Raw genomic sequence first — 20,835 nt, forward strand, 5'->3', positions numbered from 1 at the left:
CCTGCTGTTGTGAGGATTGGTAGAATATGTGCAAGAGATCTCCAAAGAGGGCTGTGCCCCCTGCTATAGAGGAAGGCAAAACCCCCGTGCCCCGTGCCACTCTGACCAGGGGGTCAAACTCCTTCCCGGCCCCAAATGTGGCGATTGGTCTGACCTGGAGTGGAGGGGCAAGACTCTCTAGCCAGGAACCTCTGGGCTTTAGTCCCAGCAGGAGAATTGGCACAGTCTAGTCAACATCCCCAGTCTTGGCTGCAGCTGAGCTTCTAGCCAGCAGCATCCTAGCCCCCTCCCCACATGCCAGAGCCCTGCCCTTCATGCATCTTGTTCCTGAGGCCTGCACTGGGGTGCCCTTGCATCTGCCGTTCCCAGCTGCTTTGTGGAAGACTGAATTTTGCTCCTGGGCCAACCCAAGGAGAAAATGGGGCAGCATGAAGGCTTGGATGCCTGACCAGACAATCCAGGTTAGAGTGGGCACGATAGTGCTGCCACAGCAGGAAGACGGTCATTCAGAGCCTCTGGCTAGGACCCCAGAACAATGGCAATTAGGTACAAATTTGCCCAAGCTCACTACAACCAGGCCCACGTGCTGATGGAGGTTATCCTGTTAACGCATTGGGAGAACGTTGCTCCCTGCCACGCACCTCAGCAGTAGCCCAGATGCTCTAAGGTGGATGCCCCAAACAGGGGGACTCAGGAAACAGGTTACCAGCTGAAGTGTCCTAATGATGGTCATCTACCTCTTCTCCTTAAGGGGCATCTGTGACTTGTAGCCAATCTTTACTCCTGCTCAGAGAAGGGATTAAACTGATGCGGGGGGGGGGGAGGCTAAAGCCATGTGTCTAATCACCGTCTATCAGTACAGCTCAGGCTCAGACTGCGGAGGCTCGACTCACCAGGCACTCCTGGCACTTAGGCTGCAGCGGAGGGAGGATCAACTCCTGGAACAAGTCATTTCAAGAATCAACCCTTCAGAAAAAGAGCATCAGGTGCAGAAGTGAGTCTGCAGCCTATCCCATGAGGGCAGCTGGAGTTCAGTGAGAGGAAGGAGCCTCAGCCTCCGGGATCTGAGTCCAAATCCCTGCAATCTGCAGGCCCATCTGTGGTGATCAGCGTGACTAGGCAGGCATGTGCCACTGGGTGCACTAGGAGATGCCAGTGGACAAAGTGCAGCAGCAGGTAGGAGTTTTAGTAGTGGTCCTAGTGCCCCTCAACCAAGTGGCGCATGCCTGCCTCCCCCTCCCTGGCAGGGCCCACAGTGGTGGCGCCTGGCCTGCACCAGCTCCAAACCAGATTTCAAAGGCAGCGCAAAGTTTGGTCCCAGCCCCTCAGCAGGACCATCCAAATTTGCATGGAAAGGGAATGGCTTTAATTCCAGGTGAAACAGGTGTTCACTGGAGGGGGCATGAGAAGGGGGAAGCCCCCAAATGAAACAGCACCTGAACATGTGGCCACCTCTCTGCTGCTCTGGCTCCAGACCCTAGACCCAAAGCTTTGAATGTATTGCATCAGCCTTGCCCAAGACCGCACAAAGAGTCAGTGGCAGAGTTAGGGAGCACAGCCTGGCCTACCTGGGAGAGTACCAGTCCCAGGCTGGTCCTGACACCATCTCGCCCCTCTATGCTGAGCACAGGGATGCTGTTGGCTGGGAAAGGATAGTGCCAGTGATTAGACAACACTTGCATCTGACGGTGCAGCTATCAGATCTGCTTTGCTTTTAATTCCCTGGAGCAACTCAGGATAGGACATACAATGCCACAGTTAGGGTAATGATGTTGTTCCCTTTTGACTGACTCAGGCCTTAGCTGGGCAGTGGGAGTTTGCTCAAGGAAGGACCTGGGCATTTACCCCTGTCACAGGCCACCGGGATCCCAGCACCGCAGAACCACAACAGTTCAAGCCCCGCATGGCCAGGCTCTGGCTTGGACCTTGGCCTCAGTCAAGACTTGGAGATGACATTCATGGCTCAAAAAATGAACTCAAGGGGTAGGCCAGCACCTTGAGCCAGAACCCTCTCTCTGCCCATAGGGAAACGAGGACCAGGAGTTCCTGAACAGACACCACAAGAGGGGGCGGGGGAGTCAAGGATCACCTGCTGGCCAACCCCACTCAAGGATCCTGGCAGGCCGGGATCTAATATGGCTTCTAAAGTTTGCTTTTACGGTGGAAATGCATCAACACGACACAGGACGCCGAAGCCACAATGCTGCTGCTACCTGGACATGGCATAAATGCAACAAGCTACAGTTTTGCAAGTATAGGTTACAAGACACATGTAATTAACCGCCAGACTGGGCTGTAGTTCACCCCCCCAGACATTTTGAATGGATCAGGCATGCTTTGTTCCTTCCCTTTTTTTTTAAATTATTATTATTTTTTATTGAAAATAAACTTACATTGTTGAGACCACTCGCTTGGGTAATAAAGATTTCTGGCTGGCTGGCTGCCTGCCTTCGTATCGGTCTCACTCTTATCTCATCAGGTAAAATAGTCATTCACGCCATATGTAAAAAAAAATGACACCATAGCCCAGGTGTGTTCTGCAAGAGGGACAATGACCCACGGGTGTGCGAGGGGCGTGGCGTCAGCTTTAACCATGCTGCTATTTACACTGTGATTGTTTCTCATGCATTGTTCACAAGGTTGGTGATTTTCTGGTTTTGATATACAGCACTAGCATTTTATATATAATCACACACAAATGAAGGGTTCGGATGAGGCTCAGATGGCTTGAGTAGGTTTGTCCCCCCCCACTTTTTATTGAAAAACAAAAAAACAAAAAAGAGTTGCTGTGTCTTAAAGTCACAGGCTCCCCCACTTCTAAATAGGTCCCGAGGAACCTACGCGCCCCCATCAAACAGCAAGACTCACTCCCAGTCTCACTGCCATGGCACCAGTGGCAACAGGCTGCCTCCTGACTGGAGACAGTAGCACTGGGAATACTGCTGACTGTACAGCTGGGTGGGTGTGTGCATGTGTGTCCATGTGCGTGTGCATGTGCCAGCTGAACTGGGCTGATTTCCTATTGATCTCACCAGCTCCCACAAACCAATGTTTTTACATGCTTAATGTTCTCTATTAATAGAAACTGAACCAAAAAAAAGCATGTTCCACTGTAGGGGACTCCAGAGTTACATCCTGATTTAATGTAACTGGTGTGAGGTCAGTGTTACTGGGCACCATGGGAATGGAAGACCCCCCCTCGCCAATGGGGGCAGATGCTGACAAGACAATTCACTTATTGGTGGCATCTTTGACAGCATAAGCCGTGGGCATTCATTGCACCTCTTGGTTCAATAAAAATCCCATTAACAATTTCTATTTTTGGCTGGCCCCTAATTATGAAAGCCCACGCAGCCATGTTATGTGTACATGTAAGTGTGTGTGCATGCATGCGCATGTGTGCACGCACCCCCCCGAGAGTTGTACCAGTATTTAAGCAAAGCCGGGAACACCGTGGCTTTAAACAGAACTATATTTTAACCCTCTGAAGGCTGATTTGCTTCCTTTCCTGTCACCCTTTAAAGCAACAAAAGCACCAGGAGTTTGGACACAGCTGAGCAGGGTGCCTGCAAGTTCGGCAGAGTGCAACCCTTGCAGTTGCCTCCCAGGCCTTTGAGCAACTTGACTTTTGTCATCATGCAGCAATGAAATGGAATCAGGCATGAAGGTAATGCTTCTTAGGTCTCATGTACAGATCCAGAGCGTCCCACAGGCACTGTCAGCTCTGTCTGCACTGGAAATACGGGGCATTTTTTTTTTTTAAAACAAGAGCTTACAAGCCAATCAGTGATATGGCAGAGGGATGGGATTTAACTGTGCGCCTGTGGGCAGTTCCTACATGCACATAGCAGCAACGTGCTAGGGCATGTTCTGAGCTGTGCAAAATGTTCAGTGGGGGTCTGAATACCTGGGCTATGCCCTGGTTGGTGCTGCTGCTCCAGGGGTAATGGGTTAGTCTAGGCCTGCCCTTCAAACACTGATTTAGGCTGCTCCTGACAGGGGCTTGAGCCTAACTTCTCTTCTTCCTTGCCTTATGAATGGAATGACCTGGGCTGGGACCTGGCAATGCAGCGCACCTACTTAAGGAGGCTCGGTGGGTAACTGAAATGAGGGGACCAAAGAGAACCTGGGAGGGGGGGGGCGGGGGGAGAGGAGAGGAGAGGCAGGAGAGATTCAGGGTGAATCTAGATGCCAGCACTGCTTCCTTTGAGCTTAAGTCCAGCTGACCCTGTGCCTAGCCTCCTGCTTCCCCTGGACCCTAGGGGAAGGCAAGGTAAAATACCTTGCCCCTTCCCCAGACTCCAAGTGAGCTGGGCTGTTCCTACCTGGTAGCACTGCCCCCAGGGCAGACAAGCCTCAGCATCAGAGAAGCCCCAGCACTGCAGGGGCAGAGGTCCTTCATGCAGCGTGAAATTCACCCTCAGGGAGGTGTCCCAAACACAGGGGCCCAGCCCCCATCGACTCCAAGATCACTGCCCTCGCAGTTTATGTGTCGCCTACGACTACTCCTGGTCACTAAAAACCATAATGTCAGCGCCTGCTCAGTTCTGCAGCTTACTTATAAACTGCCAGGGCATGGGGCTGGTCAGATGTGTCAGCTTCCACTAAGCCCACCTGCTTTGCCAAGCTGAGACTGTTCCTTAAAGGGCATTTGCTACTGATGGGGGCCAGTCCCAAACTATGAGACACCTGGCACTTTCCTTGGGAGACTTGTCCTCAGTGCAAACCATCTCACTGGCAGGAAAATATAGTTGATACTCAGGGATGGTACAGCCTGCTGGCCAATCTTTGCAGGAATACTCTGTACCAGATGACCACTCTGCTTCAGAGGGGGTCCGTTGTCTGAAATGGCCAGACTGCATCAGCATTAGACTGAAAGATAGACAGGAGGAAGCCCAAGCAAGGCTGTTCATCAGATACTTCCAACCCGTGGATTGGTTGAACTGAGACACAGCAAACAAAATTCAAAGCCTCTTGGGAATTACAGGCAGGAAAATGGAAATTGGCTTGCTTGCTCATACACTCCAGCACAGAGTGGGCTGAACCAGGAACCTATTGTTCTGTTGGCAAAAGTTGTGGCACGGGAATGATACAAGCGCTTTTCCTTATCAAGCTGTGTCCCAGCCCCCATGGCCATCAAGGAAGAGAGCCAGAGGTTTAGGACATTCACCAGTCTTTGTCCCCAGGGGAATGGTAAAGCAGAGAAGCTCTTTAATAATCAGTGCAAATACTGGTCAGCAACATGGTTATGGCTTATATCTGTAGGGAGACAAAGGAACTAGAATGTGCTTACCATCCAACCAGCCTCGTAGTGAGCAGCAGATACCTTGGCCATTGGGGTGTCTTTGGTCCCTGGTTTGGTATGCATTCATTCTCCCTCATCACATGGGAGCACCCCTTTCAGATCTGTGTGACACTGGTATGGGGAGGGAGCCCCCTCCAGCTGGCTACTTCCCTCATGCTCTGAATGGAGTGCCAGAGCCTGGAGCGGCAGCCTTAAAGTAGATTATGCCATGGGTGCGGAGAGCAAAGCCAAACACACAAAGAGTTTACCCTAGATCTCACTGCAGGTGACTTTCTCCCAGATACCACTCACCAGGCTTCCTGCAACCCTCAAACGCCAGATGCTGGAGCAGTTATAGCAACTCATATGCCTCTGACAACTATTATCTCCATGTGGTCACCTCCGGCATTCTGAATACCTTACACTTGAAACCTTCCTGGTGGTTCTGCACAAGTTTAAGTCAAATATCCTTAGAAGTATGGCAGTGCAAAGCATGATGGGAAATGTGTGCAGAGCAACCCACAGCTGTCATCTTTAGGATGGCATTTAGCCCATATGGAGATTACAGAAGCTCAAACAGCCATTTGGGCAGTTCAGCATAGGGCTTTTCTGAGCAGCAAAGGGGTTCTCAGATCTGGCTAAAACTGTATGTCTGCCATGCCTGGTCATTTCAATAACACTGGGCACGTCTACACGAGACGCTGACCGCGCAGTAGCATCACATGGCAAAAACCGTGCCCAGATGCTCTTGCACGGTAGTATTAGGCTACCGCGCAGTAGGCATAAAAAAAAGGCATTTGCCGGCACTACTGCACAGTAACTTCGGTTGCTGCACATTTATTTAGTACTTGTTTATACAGTAACCACCGCACAGTAGCATCTTGTGTAGACGCAGCCACTGTTCTTCAGAAACTACAATTCCTTTCCCCTTCCTACACTGAAACTGGAATCGTACGTGTCTTGTTACCAAAGCATGCAGTCTCCTGTGGCTCCTCCCATATGCCTCCAGTTGCTGGGGCTGGAAGGCTCAATACCCAGCCTAGGTACCACTGGGCAGTGATGTCCCACAGGTGAATGCCAAGCAATGCAGCTCTCTCACCAGAAGGAGCTAAACCTGCTGATGTTCGACAGATTCCAGGCGCTCCCATCTCCACGCTGCTTCTCGCTCTTTGCTGGACGGCTAACAGGGATGAAGGGAATCAAGAGGCGAAGCAGAAAGGTGTCCAGATGTTCATTAGAGGTCTTCTCCATGGACTCTCATAGTCCGCTTGTGTTCATGCCCAAAGCAAGCACAGTGTATCTGGTCATCTCACCTTGTCAAGCTCTAGTATCATCTTAGCACAAAGTTCAAAGGTCCAAGTGTGTAACCAAAAAGAAAGGAAGAAGTGTTGCTGTGGACTGGTGATGCCACAGCCTAGGGAGACCCCAGGACAGAAACTTACTTCACACCCTAAAGGAATAGCATGGAGAAATGGTGGACATGCAGCACAGTTAAGCTTCTTTAAAGAATGGAAAAAACCATCTGTGTCTTTAACGTCTTCCTCTGAAAGCTCTTGGGACTGTCTGGGAACCCTTCCACAGCCATCAAAGGGTATTTCAGCTTAAAACCAAAAGAAAACCAAAACCTAAGGTTGCATAACTGAGGTATCAATAGCTCTGGGTTGCTGAGAACGTTCGCAGGCTGGGCTATGGGGATTCCTATTTGTTTTTCCCAAGAGCTGCATCCACCTCCTCTTCAGGCTTCAGGGAGTGCCACTGGGCAATGGGCCGCCTGGGGTTAGCCAGCATGTCAGACCAGTGCCGCAGCTCTGTGCCGGTGGAGTTGTTGCCAACAAATATCTTGCCAATAGCTTCATTCTTCCCCAGCTTGTCATAATCCAGGACGGTGATCACCACTGTCACTTTCTGAGGAAGGAAGCAGGGGGAGGAACAGGGTTCTTTAGGTACACAGAAACACTGCGGTACTGCAGGTGCAATGCTTGTGAAACAGCCTCGGTGCCAGGGAAACCCACTGGGGACCTGGTGTTTGTTGTGATTCCAAGGGGCAGGTGCTGGCATGGTCAACACTGCCTAACAACTCCGGGCACCAGTTGCCATTAATGGAGACTCTGGGCACTAGCCCCTGCAATGTTATGCTGCCAAACACCCTGAAAGCTCTGGAAAGCTCACCCCGTATTTTCAGATGGCTCTGACTTCTCAGCATAGATGTAACAGATCCCCCTGAAAGGGCATGCGGAACGTGGCCCCTTTGACACACCAACCCCCTGCATCAGAGCGGCCCCAGGCAGATGCAGAAGCGAGCTCTGACCTTTTCTCCCCTTAGTCTGGGCTGAACTAACTTGGCTACAACCCTGGTACCACCCGAAACTTGTATCATTTTAAATCTGTATTCTGTACACTTAAGGAAGTACAAACCCTTGTGGGAACTGAGTTCATATAGTACAAAAGGGGCTGCTAGAAGAACAGCTGTGTCTCCAGGGAGGGACGGACACTAGGGAAAACCCAGTGCTAACAGCCTCCACACTAGGGCTTCACCAGGACAAATGTATTCAGACTGCCTGAGTTTATGGGAAGAAGCTGAGTGGAGACCAGGCCCCCTTTTCAATTAGTGGTGCCCTTGTGGAGTCATGAAAGGTGATGGGGTTTTGCAGGGGTCACCAAGGGCTAGATGCAAAGGGTCTGTGACTGCATGAGGGTCACCAAGAGCAGGGCACAGAAGAGAGGGCATAAAATTTGCCCACACAGGGATCCCAGAGGGCAAATCCAAGTGGCTGTACTGGGTATGAAGAGACAGAGGACTGTTTAGGGGTCAGCAGCAGCCTAATTTGCCTATAACCATCTATTACAGGTGACGAAATGAAAGGAAGGAAAACCCCCGTTCCCCTCTCATTTAGGATCCTGAATACAATTCTCGAGTGAGCTCTGGTCCCTTGCTTACTGCCAGGCTAAGTGTGCAGGGATGGCAGCTAGGGGAGAAGGCACCTGTCAGCCTGTGGCCCATGCACACTGTGTGGGGAGCAGCTGAGACAGTGACCCAGGGCCTCATGATTCCTCTAGTAGCTCTGCTGATGGCTTTGGGGCTCTTTTCCCCATTGCTGCGCACAGCCTTTCTGTCTCCTATTAGCACATACTGAGGGCAGGGCTGGGCCTTACATAATAAGGCAGTGGCTCGTACTGCCAGTGAGGGGAAGGCTCTTGGCAAGAGTGACAGGTGTCATCTGCTAGCTCTTCAAGGAGTGGGGGGTGTTTCTGCAGAGCTGCTCAAGCTCTGCAGCTCCATGGGAAGGCAGAGGTTGTCAGTGACGTTTGAGCCCCCAGTCGTCTAAAAACTCTTGATGCTGATGGTACCTCTGACAACAGGCACTGGCTTTCTCTAGCACTCCTTGCTTTGACAGCATCCTCAGTGACATCCCATGGATGCTCCAAACCACACAACCTGGGCTCCTGGCTAATCCTCGCAGTCACTGCCAAAACCCAGCCTGAAGCTCTTTGTGCTGGCTTCAGCCTGCCCACCCCAGGCTGTGGGTACTTCTTGGACCTGATGCAGCAGTACCTCCAGCACCCACAGGTGGACCGTGATAGAGGTAAGTGGCATTAAATGGGTTGGGCCACACTTATTTTAGCCTGAGAATGAGGCAACAAGGAGGGGGAAGGAGCCAGTCCCTCCACTCAGAGAATCTCAAGCGCCTGCCACCCACCACTCCTGTCCCCATGCTCCACCCCACAGCACCCGAGGCAAGAATCGTAATAAGTGAACCTGTATCTGTTCGAAGGGGATCTCGAAGCTGAAGGATTCATTGAAGTATGGGTTTAGCGTCTTCTTCTTGACAGTGGTCTTCTTCTTCTTCAGCCTCTTGCCATTCTGCAGCAGGTGGATCTTCACATATGGATCTGAAGAGAAAGCCGGGAAGAGCAGAGATCAGAGGTAGCCAGAGCTGGTGCCTGATGGAGCACTGATAGAGCACCTCATAGAGGATGGGAGAGGGCAGAGACCCAGGTAGGAGGCTCTCTGGGTCCACGCAGAAGGGCTGGCAGTGACACCATCATGACATACGGCAGCCTGCTATCAAATCCCTAATATGAAAGAATAATAAGCAGCCCCCACATATTTACTTGTATGGGATTATGTATGTACATGGGGCAGGTGTCTGAAAACAGATGAAGGCTTGGAGGCTGGATCGGGAAACATTCAGATTGGAAATGCAGTGCATTTTCAGCAGGGAGGGGAATTACCTATGGGAACCACTGTCCTGGGGACAGGGCAGGGCTGCTGTCACCCCATGACTGGGCATCTTCCTGAATGACACAAGCTGGCTCAACTGGATGGTTTGGGCTCCAGGCAGGAACCACAAGCTGGGATGCTCTGGCCTGCACTAGGCCGTGGTGAGACAGGGTAGCTCTCACAGCCTTGTCTAGCCTCAGACAATCTATGAGCATGTCATCTTGCACCATGATTGTTAATCGCCCTTTGCCCATGGGGTATCTAACACAGCAGATCCACAGGCCTGCATTAGTCCAATCAGTCACCAAGATGTTGGCAGAGCATGAATGACAGCGACTCCTTTGCCTTTGCTGCTGGAGGTCCAACTTGAGTCATGCTAAAGGGCTGAAGAGCAGGGATGTGTGAAAGCGGGCACCAAAATCACTCAGCCCCCATGCCTGCTTTGTTTATGCTGCTGGAATTTGGGCAGTGGAGAGCTGGGCCTGGAAAGCTATTGCTGTTTTCATTAAAAAACAGGCTTCTGGAGTTTGGTTCCTTGGCCCAAAGGACAATACATCCTGCAATATCACCAAGGGGCCCAGTGAGTGGCATGTCTCATTGCTTTTGAGCTGTGCTCCCTAACTCAGGATTTGTGGGCAGAGGCCCTCTGGCATTGCTCATGATAAAGCAGATTGTTAGGAAACAACCTGGCCTTGCCTGCAGCACACCTCTTGCTCAGTATTGTTGCTCACTAGCAAGCCAAAGTCAGGGACCACTGCTCCAGAGACAGAAGCGAAGCTGTTTCCTACCAGGAAACCAGCCTGACCATGTCTACACCAGCTGACTTCTCAGCTCAGAATCTCCTCTGCAAATCTGTCTTGGCACCAGCCTGGTGTAGTAAGTAAAAGAAGATATTTTCTGTGACGTGGCACATCAGCTGTCCTCAGGGCACAGTGAGACATGCTGGTAAAAGCACCAGAGTCCCCTTCCCAGACACATTGGCTCGCTAAACTGTACTGCTTGCAAGTTATGACTCCAGACATTGCTGGTGTGATTGCAGCCTGCATGTGCTGTTAGAAAAGCTTATTTATCCCACAGCCCAAAACGGGGCACTGGGAAGCTTGCACTCAGAAAAATTTCACTGCCGGGCTGATGTGTAAGCATGGGGCACAGGGCTGGAATAGCAGGGGCCTGAAGGTCACGGCTGAGCTACCTTGGCAAAGCTCTTGTAGAAAGAGCTGAAGGCTCGAAGAGCAGCCCCTGCACTGGGATTGAGGGGCACAAGGGGAGCTGCATGAGCAAAACTTATACTCTTCCTGCTTAGATAAAACATGTCTCTGGTGAGCTCACAGACCTGTAAGATTCTTGTTCCTAATAATAAACCGGAGCCTTCCCTTTGACTCTGGCATTACTGATGCCGTAGATTATCAGGGCTAACCTCATATCTGGGTAGAAGCACAGGCTCTGCTTGTCATGATCCTTTATCTTTGTCATGAATTTATAAAGGCAGTTTTGGTCACTGCCTAATGAGGGCTCCCCATGGGACACATTCTGCCCATGGGGTGAGGGGACCAGGGAAGCAAGACTGAGATGCTGTTTGTAAGCATAAAAGAGAGAGCAGGCCAATGCATCTGAACAATAAGCCAACCCTTAGGGGCCCTGGACCCCTCTCCTCCCACTGCAGGAAACAGAAGTAGAGGGTACTTGCCCCACTTGGTGCTGGTGTCTGCTTAGCACATGACCATCTACATACTCTGGGCCCTGACAGCTCAGTGGAGGCTCCCTGCATCTGACTAAGTCAGGGCACCTATTCCCTTGTCTCCTTGGTGTCTGCCACAGACGGCTCCAGCCAAGCTGGAAATGTGGGTGGCTATGAAGGGAGTTGCACAAGCTGCTGCTTTCTCCAGACACCCCAGGCTTGCTTCCCCCCTGGGCACTCACTGACATCAGTGCAAGTTGGGCATGAGCCATCGTGTTTGCCCCCGTTGGAGTTGCACACCAGGGATCTGGTGTTTAAATTGGCAGACCCAACAGAAAGCCATAGGACATGCAGTATCTATGGCTTGCTCCTCTCTTTGGCTTGCAGGGGGCACAACTCCATGTGGCTTCAAGACAGAGCCATGGAGGTGTGACTGCACCATGCAGGTGTCCCCATCAGGTGCATGGTTCTTGCTGTAAAGATGCTGTGAGTGCTAAGCACCGTGGTAAGGACTTCCCTCCAGGATGTCCCCTAGCAGAGGGACCGCGTTGAGCTGCTGGCTTAGGAGTGTCACCCAGTGCTAGAAGGTGGCTCTGTGCTTACCAGACAGACCCCCGACGTCCATCTTTTTCAGGTTCTTTGCTTCCAGGATGCAAACGGTGAGCTTCCCCGCAGTGGGTACATACCGCAGCGAGATGCAGATATCTCCCAGCTTCTCTGGCTGTTGGCCCAAGGGGAAAGCAGAGGTCAATACTGTCCCATTGCTCAGACAGCCATTGCTGTCCCTCAGAGCACCTGCCTGCAGCTCTGAGAGCTAATACCCTAGGAAACTATGGGAGGAGATGCACAGCCAGGAACCTCATCACCCACGAGCCAGTGTGAGCCACTCTCTTGATTGGACACCTTCTGTATCACTGCCTTTCCAACAGGACATTCCCTGATTGGGTTGATTCAATGATCCCTGTGTTTTTACTATTGCTTCGTATTCACATGCAGCATTTGCACAAGGAAGACACTTTGCAAATACTGGCCTCATGGCCAAGGCTCGAGCTGAGACTCTGATCAGGGTTCAGTCCCTGACTCTCCCACCAACTCTTTCCATGAGTCTTTCTCGTGTCGCTTGTTATGGCCCCAACTGCAGCTCGAGGTGGGATAAGCAGGACACAGACCCCCTGCATGTCTTGTAACAGAGCCAGGTCTGGTGTTAAGTGGGGATTTCTCTCTACTGCTTTAGCGATTTGATTCAACTGCTAAACTTGGTAACATCTCAAGGCCACACATCATGGCAATGGCAGAACTGGGAACAGGCCCTGGACTTTAGTACTTTTCTCAACCCGCTAGACTCCACTCCCCAGCCAGAACTGGGAACACAGCCCATGAGGCTTGATGAACAGCCCTTTTTCTAACTGCTGGACGGTGCACTCTCTCCCACAAGGGACACCTGTCCAGCATTACTGCTGTCTCCTTGAAGGGTGGATCCACCTGCTGCAGCCTACACCCTGTGGTGCACAGCAGAGTCAGGAGCCCATTCGTGGGGCAACCATGAAAGCAGCCTCAGCCCCAAGGCCATGGAGCTGCCCAGGAAGTCCAGCTCCTGACCCATGACCATGATTTTTGCCCCTGCCTTGTGCTACTAGACACCTGCCTCACCTCCTCCTTCTCGCCGCTCTGCAAGTCTCTCCACTCCTCGATGGGCTGGCCCAGGTCCACCGTGTTCATGGGCACCTTGACCTCCCCAATGATATCATGCTTGGAGAAGCGGTCAAAGTCGTAGATAGACATCACCAGAGTTTTCCCGCCCAGCTCCTGGTAGGGAACCTGTTACGGAGAAGAGTACTTTCAAAGCACGATGGTAGTAGGGATGCAATAGAAGAAAGGATCTGATTTGGTGAGAATGCTTCAAATGGATCTGAATCTGCTACATACAACTTCACGAGCCTGGGTCCATTACCCGTTCATGCAATGAGCTGCAGGAATTGCAGCATGGAAGTAGATGCACACCAGCAGCAGGAAAGGGCCCTGGTAGATACTCAGGTTAAGCCTTTCTTGAGGCCAGCTTCTTTATCCCTGAAATTCCCAGCTTAGGCACCAAGCCCCGGGGAATAGGGATAAAGGAGTTCTGGGCTGGGATCCATCCCTAGTATAGTTACTGCCTGAATGGGTAGCTCCAGCCTAGGCTCCCAACTCTCGGGAAGCAAGGGGCCTGGGGAGAGGCTCACCTTGAAGGTAAACGTTTCATTGAAGGCAGGGTTGAGAGTCTTCTTCTGCACTTTGGTCTCATACTTCTTCTTCTTGTCAGGGAGCAGGAAGACTTTTACATATGGATCCGAGGTGCCACCCATGTCCAATGCTGGAAGCTCAGCTGCTTGGAGGATCCCCACTGTCAGCTGGGAAGACAGCAAGACAGCTTATTTGGGCGTTATATAGAAAAAAGCTGAAGGCCCTTCCTGTTCCACTCTCTCTGCAGCCAGAGTGGGATGGCACTCAGTTCTGCCAGGGGAGTAGGGGGTCACTTTCTCCAAAGCACTGATCTCCCTACTAGGAAGATGAATCTGGGAGTTTCCCTTGGGAAGGGCAAAGGGCCCAGGTAGCAAAGGGTGGGGCTCTGGACAAGGACTTGGTGGCAAGATCCCTGACATCCTCTCTTGCCCACACCCTGGAGAGCAGGGGGACTGCCAGAAGGACCCTTTCAAAGGCCCAGAGGGACAATGGTGGGGACACAAGTGCTTGAACCCATAGACATCACAGCCCTCTGCAGGCACCTGTGCTGCTCAGAGCTTGGCATTTGCTCCACACTCCTCAGCTATCTCTCCCATGTGAATGCCTCATCTAAACCCACTTTTGCACCACGAGTTCCTTAGCCCAGGCTCCCAGCCCCAGCTGTGGCACCTGGTTAGCCTGGAAATCATAATCCAGTGAGAACTGCAGCTTGCCCAGGTTCTCTGGCTCTTTTTCCTCCTCCTCGCCTTCTCCTTCTGTTAGGCCTGTCTCTTCTTCATCGTCCTGTTTGTTCTGCAGAGGAAACAGAGGTGCCCAGTTTAGGACTGAGGTTGTAGAGACTGCTGTCAACTCATGCACACACACACTCCTACAAAGCTCAGCCCAGAGGCTTTTGGTAGCGCAGGGATCAGCAGCTCCAGCATTCACATCCCTCAGCACTGGCTGAGAGGGAGGTATGGGCTGCATGGGGATTCAGTTTGGTAAAATCCAAGCTCTTTAGCACTGAGGAATTGAATCCTATTGCTCCACAGGAGTTTGCTGCCACATCTCTGTGGCTACAACACAGATAGACACTGCTGCCCTCTACTCAGTGGAGACTCAGACCTGCTGCAATGTGCATGCTGAGTCTTAACACTGCTTTAGCTAATGGGGAGCCTCTTTTAGCAAAAGTGGTGAGTACCAGAGCTTCTGCAGCAGAAGCACTCCAGTTCTAACCGAGGCCCATGCAACCCTGGGCAGCCCCCGTGTGCAGCAGTGATGAAGTTGACACGATGGGTGCTGACAGATCTGTTGCAGCAAACAGCACTATTTGGCAAGAAGGAGGAAGGGTGAGGCTGCTATGGGGCAGATTGCAGGGTGCTCAGCACTGGCCATGTATGCACATGGGATGAGGGCTGAGTGCTGACCCTGGGAGGAAGGTTAGGAATGGGGGCCAGATTCTGGGTAGTTTGGCCAGGGAGGGAATGGAAGACAGGGGCATGTTAAACTCAAGATGAACCCCAAGGCTTTCCAGAACAGTAAACTATGGACACATGTATAACGGCAGGGGAAGGTGGGTCCAGCTCTGTCTTTGGGAGATAGAGTGACTTGTCCCAGGACAGAGCCAGAAGTACAACCTCGGTCTCTCCTACGCCAAGGCTGGTGTGCTGGCCACAGAGTCATTCTCCGTGCTTGCACTAAGTATGTCTATGTGGAGGAAGGAGGTATCTACCAGGAACAGGGTGCTGCTCTGTGAGACACCAACAAAGACAGGAAGCAAACTTGCAGCTAAGTCAGGGGGTTTCTCATTTGCACTGCTTAGACTATCCCCCGTCCACAGGAACAAACATTAGTGCTACCTGTTACACTGATCTGCAACCTGGACCCGATTTGAGGGATCTGTGCCGCAAAATGGGTCTGGCATGGTTTCCTGGTGGATGTATCAGAGCCCCAACTACCTGGTCCCCCTCATAGGTCTTTAACATGCTTTCAGCCTGCCGTGCATAAGCTTTGGAGCCAGCGGGTACCCTAGTGCATTGCACAGATCCCAGACCCTCCCTCTGTTTGGCCAGTAGAGAAGCGTCATTCAGCTTGGCACCTACCGTGAGTTGCCATCCAGGTTAGTCAGAAAACACGGAGACAGAACAACACAGAGGAAGACAACAAGAGCACAGAGAAGGAAGAGAATGACATTATAGAGGCAACAGCCACACAGGTCATCAACAACATCCAACGTTTGTGAGAAACAACAGACTTTGCCCTTGTATCGGCAGACTGCTTCTGTGCTGGAGTGGGATCAACTGGGTTTGGAAATGTTGTCCATACTGACATGAATTTTGTTGGGACTTGGCCAATTCCTAAAAGGGGCAGGCACGTTAAAGTATGGTCTCTTCTGTCTGTGGGCCTGAAATAAGTCAATCCCATCATTCCCTCTAATGGAATAATGCCCAGCAAAGTCACTGAAGTTGCTACCAGCCCAGTGTTTCTCTGGAAATCAAAGGCACAGAGACATGCACGGACAGAGAGTGTGAGATTTTCTTGACAAAGAGAATACATTTATAGAAACAGCATGACACTGCTGTGGAACAGGAGGCAGAGAGGAGGTGAGTGATAGGAAAAGGAAATGGAAATTAAAAGGAAGAGAAACACATTGTAATACCCTGACTGAATGTGCATTCTCCTGTCTCCTCTAGCCTACAGAGAGGTGAAAAGCCCAGCAACTTCTACTATTCCCTAACAGAGATCTTCCTCTGGCTCAGGTGCATTAGGTCTTCCTTAAAGGGGCCTGCACTCTGGTCCATGCAGCTGAGACCCAGGGTGCATTGTGCATGTGCCACTTTGTGCAGCCTCTTGAAATGCAGATCTCACTGGGAACCACACTTTTGGTGTGGTCAAACCTGTGCTGGTAAGTGTGGGGAAATGGTTCTTGTCCTTGATGCTCAATTGTCCTTCAGGGAGGAGGTCCACCTTACTGTGCTCTGCACTGCCATTACTGCGTGGCCCGTACTTTCATTGTCTCTCAGCCTCTGCTTTGTATGTGACACTCCTCCATAACTTTGTAATCATCATTGCAGGCACTGTGTCTCCTGTTGGTGCTTCAGAGCTACACTAAACTAAGGCACTGGCCTGCTCTGGGGTGCTGGGAGGCTGTGGGAACCCCAAGAGAGACCATCTCTCTGGGGCTCAAAGCACATCCATTATATCACTGTGCGGTTGTTGCATCTAGCTGAACCTCCTCTGGCAAAGCATATATCCCAAGGGCTGCTATGATAGACTCTGGGCTTGTTGTCATATTTTTGTGTTCACATTATAATAATGTTGCATGCCTCAGTTTCCCTGGCTAGTTTGTACACAGGGAAAAAAAGGGTTAACTGTGATTGAGGCATACCTGTTGGAGCCCCCCCCCCCCCCCCACGACTGTGTGCATGTGTGGTTGTGGGGGGCCCAGAGGCTGGAGGCAGAACAGCCAGGGCTGTTTTTGCTGACAGAGACTGCTTGGGCTTCAGGCTTGAGGACTGCCAGCTGAATTGCTGGCTTTTTAAATGAAAGCTGCCTGCTTCACTGGGTGGGACTTTGGGTGCACTCCATAGACAACCCCCTAGCTGGGGTCATCTGACCCCAGAGCTCTTTCCTGCCCAGGGCAGGGGGTCAGACTCAATGATCTACTGAGGTCCCTTCCGACCCCAACATCTATGAATCCCTCTGAAGTGATAAAAGCCCTCCCAGAAACTAAACCTGAAGACATCTCTCTGTGGGGACCACGGATAACCAGGAGGGGCCAGGGACCAGAAGCTATGATGCCTGGGCTGTCTTCGGGGGGTACTCCCAGAGACTGTGTAAGCCTGGGGATCCCATGCAAGTGCTCCTCTGGGGAATCTGTGACAGGTGCCGGCAGGGCACGGCAGTTGTGTCAGGGTAGATATACGAGGCACAAGTTGGTGTGTGTGTGGAAGGCTCCTGGCACTATTCCCCACTGTGCATCTGTCAGCGTGATCCTCCCTATCTCTTCCCGCACCCCTTTGGGAATGAATAGCTCCCGGGTTTCATCCTCCGTTTGTGCAAGTAGCAGAGAGAGTGACACGGAGCCAGGTACTGCCATCAGTCATGGGGCTGGTGCAGGCCACTGGTGGGAGCAGTGCCACCCTCATCATTCAGTCACCAAGTGGCCCTTCCTGAGATAAACCTCCCTCCTCACAGGTAGTGGCTATGGAGGACTGGAGCTCTGGACAATGCCTGATTGATGTGTGGTCTGCAAATGGCCTCCTGCATCTGAAAGATGCTGCCAGTCAGAGCTCCTTAGCAGCCGGCCAGCTTTGAGGAGAATGATGCTTTGTTTGGGAAAAGCCAAGCGAGATATAAGGGGCACATACAGCAGGTCAGGCTGCATGTGGGGCTTGCCATGAAGTGGTCCAGTCCTCATACCTGCAGGTAGCCCTGGTGAGGGGAAGCCCACCCACTCAGGGCTCAACATTGATCCAGGAGCAGTGGACGCTCTAAGCATTGCAGCTTAGGGCATTCTCAGTGCCATTCCTGGTGCAGGGACTCCTAAGGAACCTCCCCATTTCCTCAGTGAAAAGGAAAAGAAGCCCTATTTGTTGGCAGAGGGGAAAAAATTCCTTGAAAAATTCAGGGCTTCTTGTGAAATCTTCTTAGGTACTTTGTTTTCACAAGGGAGCATTCTCAAAGTGGGAATAAGCACAGATCTGCAGCCATTGCAGTCAGCAGACGACCCATGCTGGTCTTTGTGGATGTCATTTCTAGGCAGCCCTTGAACAAGGGAAAGGCTGGCATTCCTCTGGCTCTCCATGAAGGATGGATGAATTGGGTTTCAGAAAAGAATAAGTCCCTGTATCTGAAACCCTGCTGATTGCCAGAACCAAACCTGACTCACTTCCTGAAAAAGTGCAGCATTTTTGGTGTCTATGGCCCCACCACAAAAAATTCTTGTCCCCTGCCCCACTCCGATCTTCTGGACTGTAGCTGGACTGGTATAAAAGACTCAAAAGATACTGCTCTCCCTGGATTTCCAGCCCAAATCTCCCAAGGGCCCCTTTTCCTGTGAAAAACACAGACCAGCCTTATGTACTTGTGCAGAATTTGAACAAACAGGCATGTGTCTGGGGGATCACAAAACCACGTGTGAACTTTGACCTTGCTAAGGATGTTCCTCATCCCAACACTTCTCTCCTGAAGTCAGAACCCCAGGCATTGATCCTTGAAATAGAAGAACAGCAAAAAGTAAAGATGAAATGGGTAAAGACAGAGAGGAAAATGTTAAAAATGGCCCAGAATTCACTAGTAATGGCTCCGATAAAGCAGAGGTGGGCAAAATGGCAGATCTGGCTGGCAGCCAGACTCCATTTCCCAGCAGCCCCTGTGTGCATTGCTGATCAGCAGTGCCCTGACAGCGTGGGTTGGGGTTTCCGTGGAGACTGGCCCCAGCAGTGCTGGCAGAGCGCATGGCCGGTCAGGGAGCTGCTCCGGGGCTGGGAGTTTGCAGTGGTGACAGTGTGGTCCGGAGCTGGGGCAGAGCTGCAGAGCCTGGGGCATGTGGGCAGCAGATCATTGCTCTGCTCCAGCTCTGGACCACACTGTCACCACTGCAAGATCCCAGCTCCCTGCCCAGCTGTGCGCCCTGCCACAAATGCTGGAAACCCTGGCTCCATGCTGCCATTCCTGGGGTCACAAGGGCTGCTGGGAAATGGAGTCTGGTGCGGGTTCGATCTGGCTCACAGGCCGGACCTTGCCTGCCCCTGTGATAAAGCAATCTGAGAAGTTAGACCAGTCCAAACCTCAAATTCCACCAAGCTTTAGGAACAGGTAGCTAGCCTGTAGGGACTGGAGGGAAGAGGTGTCAGATTATACAGGGCAGCAGAAGTATCTTGGTTCCTGGCAAACAGAAGGGAAATCCTGCTCATTGAGAGCTTTATATGGAGAGACCAGAGAGCTCCAAGCCACTTCCTTTTTTCCCTGAGCCATTACCTGTGTGTTCCCTGGTCTGCGGGAAAAGGGCAGAACGAACAGGGCTGGGTCCAGATAAGACCACCCCCAGGAGACAAGGGATCAACAGAGACTGCAGGTTGATGGATAGTAACAGGTGATGTGAATGTGATGCTTTGATCTAATGTTCCCTTCTGGCCTTAACCTCTATGAAGCTAGGAAACAGTCTCTGGTGGTACAGAAGAACATGGAGCACTGGTCAGAAGTGTGTGCGCGTGTATGTGTGTGTGCATGTGCGTGGTGCCTACAAGCAAGACCCCATGTCCAGCAGTGCCAGCTCTCCCATCTCCTGATACTGATAAGAGGGTGAACACCTTGTAGACAAACATTGGAAGGGGGCTTGTCCTAAATCCCAGACCTGGTTCCTCCTGAGCAAAGAACGAATAACCCAACCCTTTGCTGAACATCTCTGTAACCTGCTGTGGGACAGCGGGGAGCCCGGTCTCTGCCTGCTGCTGCTAACAATCTGACTGCTTCTCCCTTGTGTGGTTCCTTTCTTACTGTAAGCACCGGGCTCCTGCTTATTGCCTATTGAGGGTTCATATCTCACTCTTGCCTTAAATGGGGCTGGCTGCTTTTGCTTTTGCTGGGGCTGGGGAAACCAGCAGGTTGACCTGGCTTTACCTTGGCCAGAATCATAAGCTCACCCTTTGTACCATGCTGGCTGTGTGAGCTGGATGAGATGTTCTGAGGGGTGCTTTACCTGGTTCCCTGATTTCATGTCTTTCATGTTCATAGCATTCTTCATGCCTTTGCCCTTCTCCTTCTTGTTTTTCTTCTTCTTGCAGCAGCATTTTTTGCAGATGCAGAAGCAGCAGGTGAGGAAGAGCAGGCCAACTACCACAGCAATGGCTATCAGGGCCCATGGAGGCACTGTGCAAAAAACAGCATCCAAACAGTCACCCTGGGGTCACTTCCATGCACACAGCACTTGTAGAGGGAGACTGTGCTCCCAAAATGCAGCAGGGCAGACAGAGTACAGACGTCTTAGTGGGACACAGGGTGCTGATAAACGGTCACCCCAGAGCCACAAGGATTTACAGAAAGGCCAGAGGTAGGGGCATTGGTGATGGAGCAGGGAAGATGTGTTTCAATGGCTGCAACAGGAAGAGTTCAAAGCCTGCTCTGGACTGGTGACTCTCCCCAGTGCACCCAGGCGTAGCGGGCACCTGGTCATTCAGGCTGGGCAGTCAAAGGCAGCTGGATGTAATGCTAGACACATCTCTTCTTTGTGTGGCCTTGGCTACAGAAATTGCCATGCTTTAACCATACCAGCCCCAGGGTCACTAGGCTCAGAAGCACCTTTGACCTTGTTTGATGGGAAAGAGGCTTGCTTTATTACAGCATCATATGTAACAGCTACCCCTCCTCAGCTAATTCCCTGCAAGGCAGTAGTCTCATAACACCCAGACACCCTGCGGTCTCCACGATAACTGCCGTCTGAGGTTACCA

At 51.6% G+C, this 20,835-nt stretch overlaps 1 protein-coding gene across 1 annotated transcript in view; it reads right to left on the bottom strand.

Annotated features, from left to right (window-relative positions):
- Nucleotides 1–4,695: 4,695 nt before the first annotated feature.
- The window catches only part of SYT2 (synaptotagmin 2), a 53,696-nt gene continuing 37,556 nt past the window's right edge, over nucleotides 4,696–20,835 (bottom strand). Inside the window, exons 3-9 of the mRNA XM_006029913.3 lie at nucleotides 20,087–20,256; nucleotides 14,074–14,196; nucleotides 13,404–13,571; nucleotides 12,835–13,002; nucleotides 11,788–11,905; nucleotides 9,042–9,175; nucleotides 4,696–7,189 (exon numbers count right to left, since the gene is read on the bottom strand). Of these exons, the coding sequence (XP_006029975.1) occupies nucleotides 6,983–7,189; nucleotides 9,042–9,175; nucleotides 11,788–11,905; nucleotides 12,835–13,002; nucleotides 13,404–13,571; nucleotides 14,074–14,196; nucleotides 20,087–20,256 (1,088 nt within the window). The 3' untranslated portion in view covers nucleotides 4,696–6,982. The remainder of the gene's footprint in view (nucleotides 7,190–9,041; nucleotides 9,176–11,787; nucleotides 11,906–12,834; nucleotides 13,003–13,403; nucleotides 13,572–14,073; nucleotides 14,197–20,086; nucleotides 20,257–20,835) is intronic.

The sequence above is a fragment of the Alligator sinensis genome, unplaced genomic scaffold, assembly GCF_000455745.1.
Source record: "Alligator sinensis unplaced genomic scaffold, ASM45574v1 scaffold773_1, whole genome shotgun sequence".
In the NCBI taxonomy this organism is placed as follows: domain Eukaryota; kingdom Metazoa; phylum Chordata; order Crocodylia; family Alligatoridae; genus Alligator; species Alligator sinensis.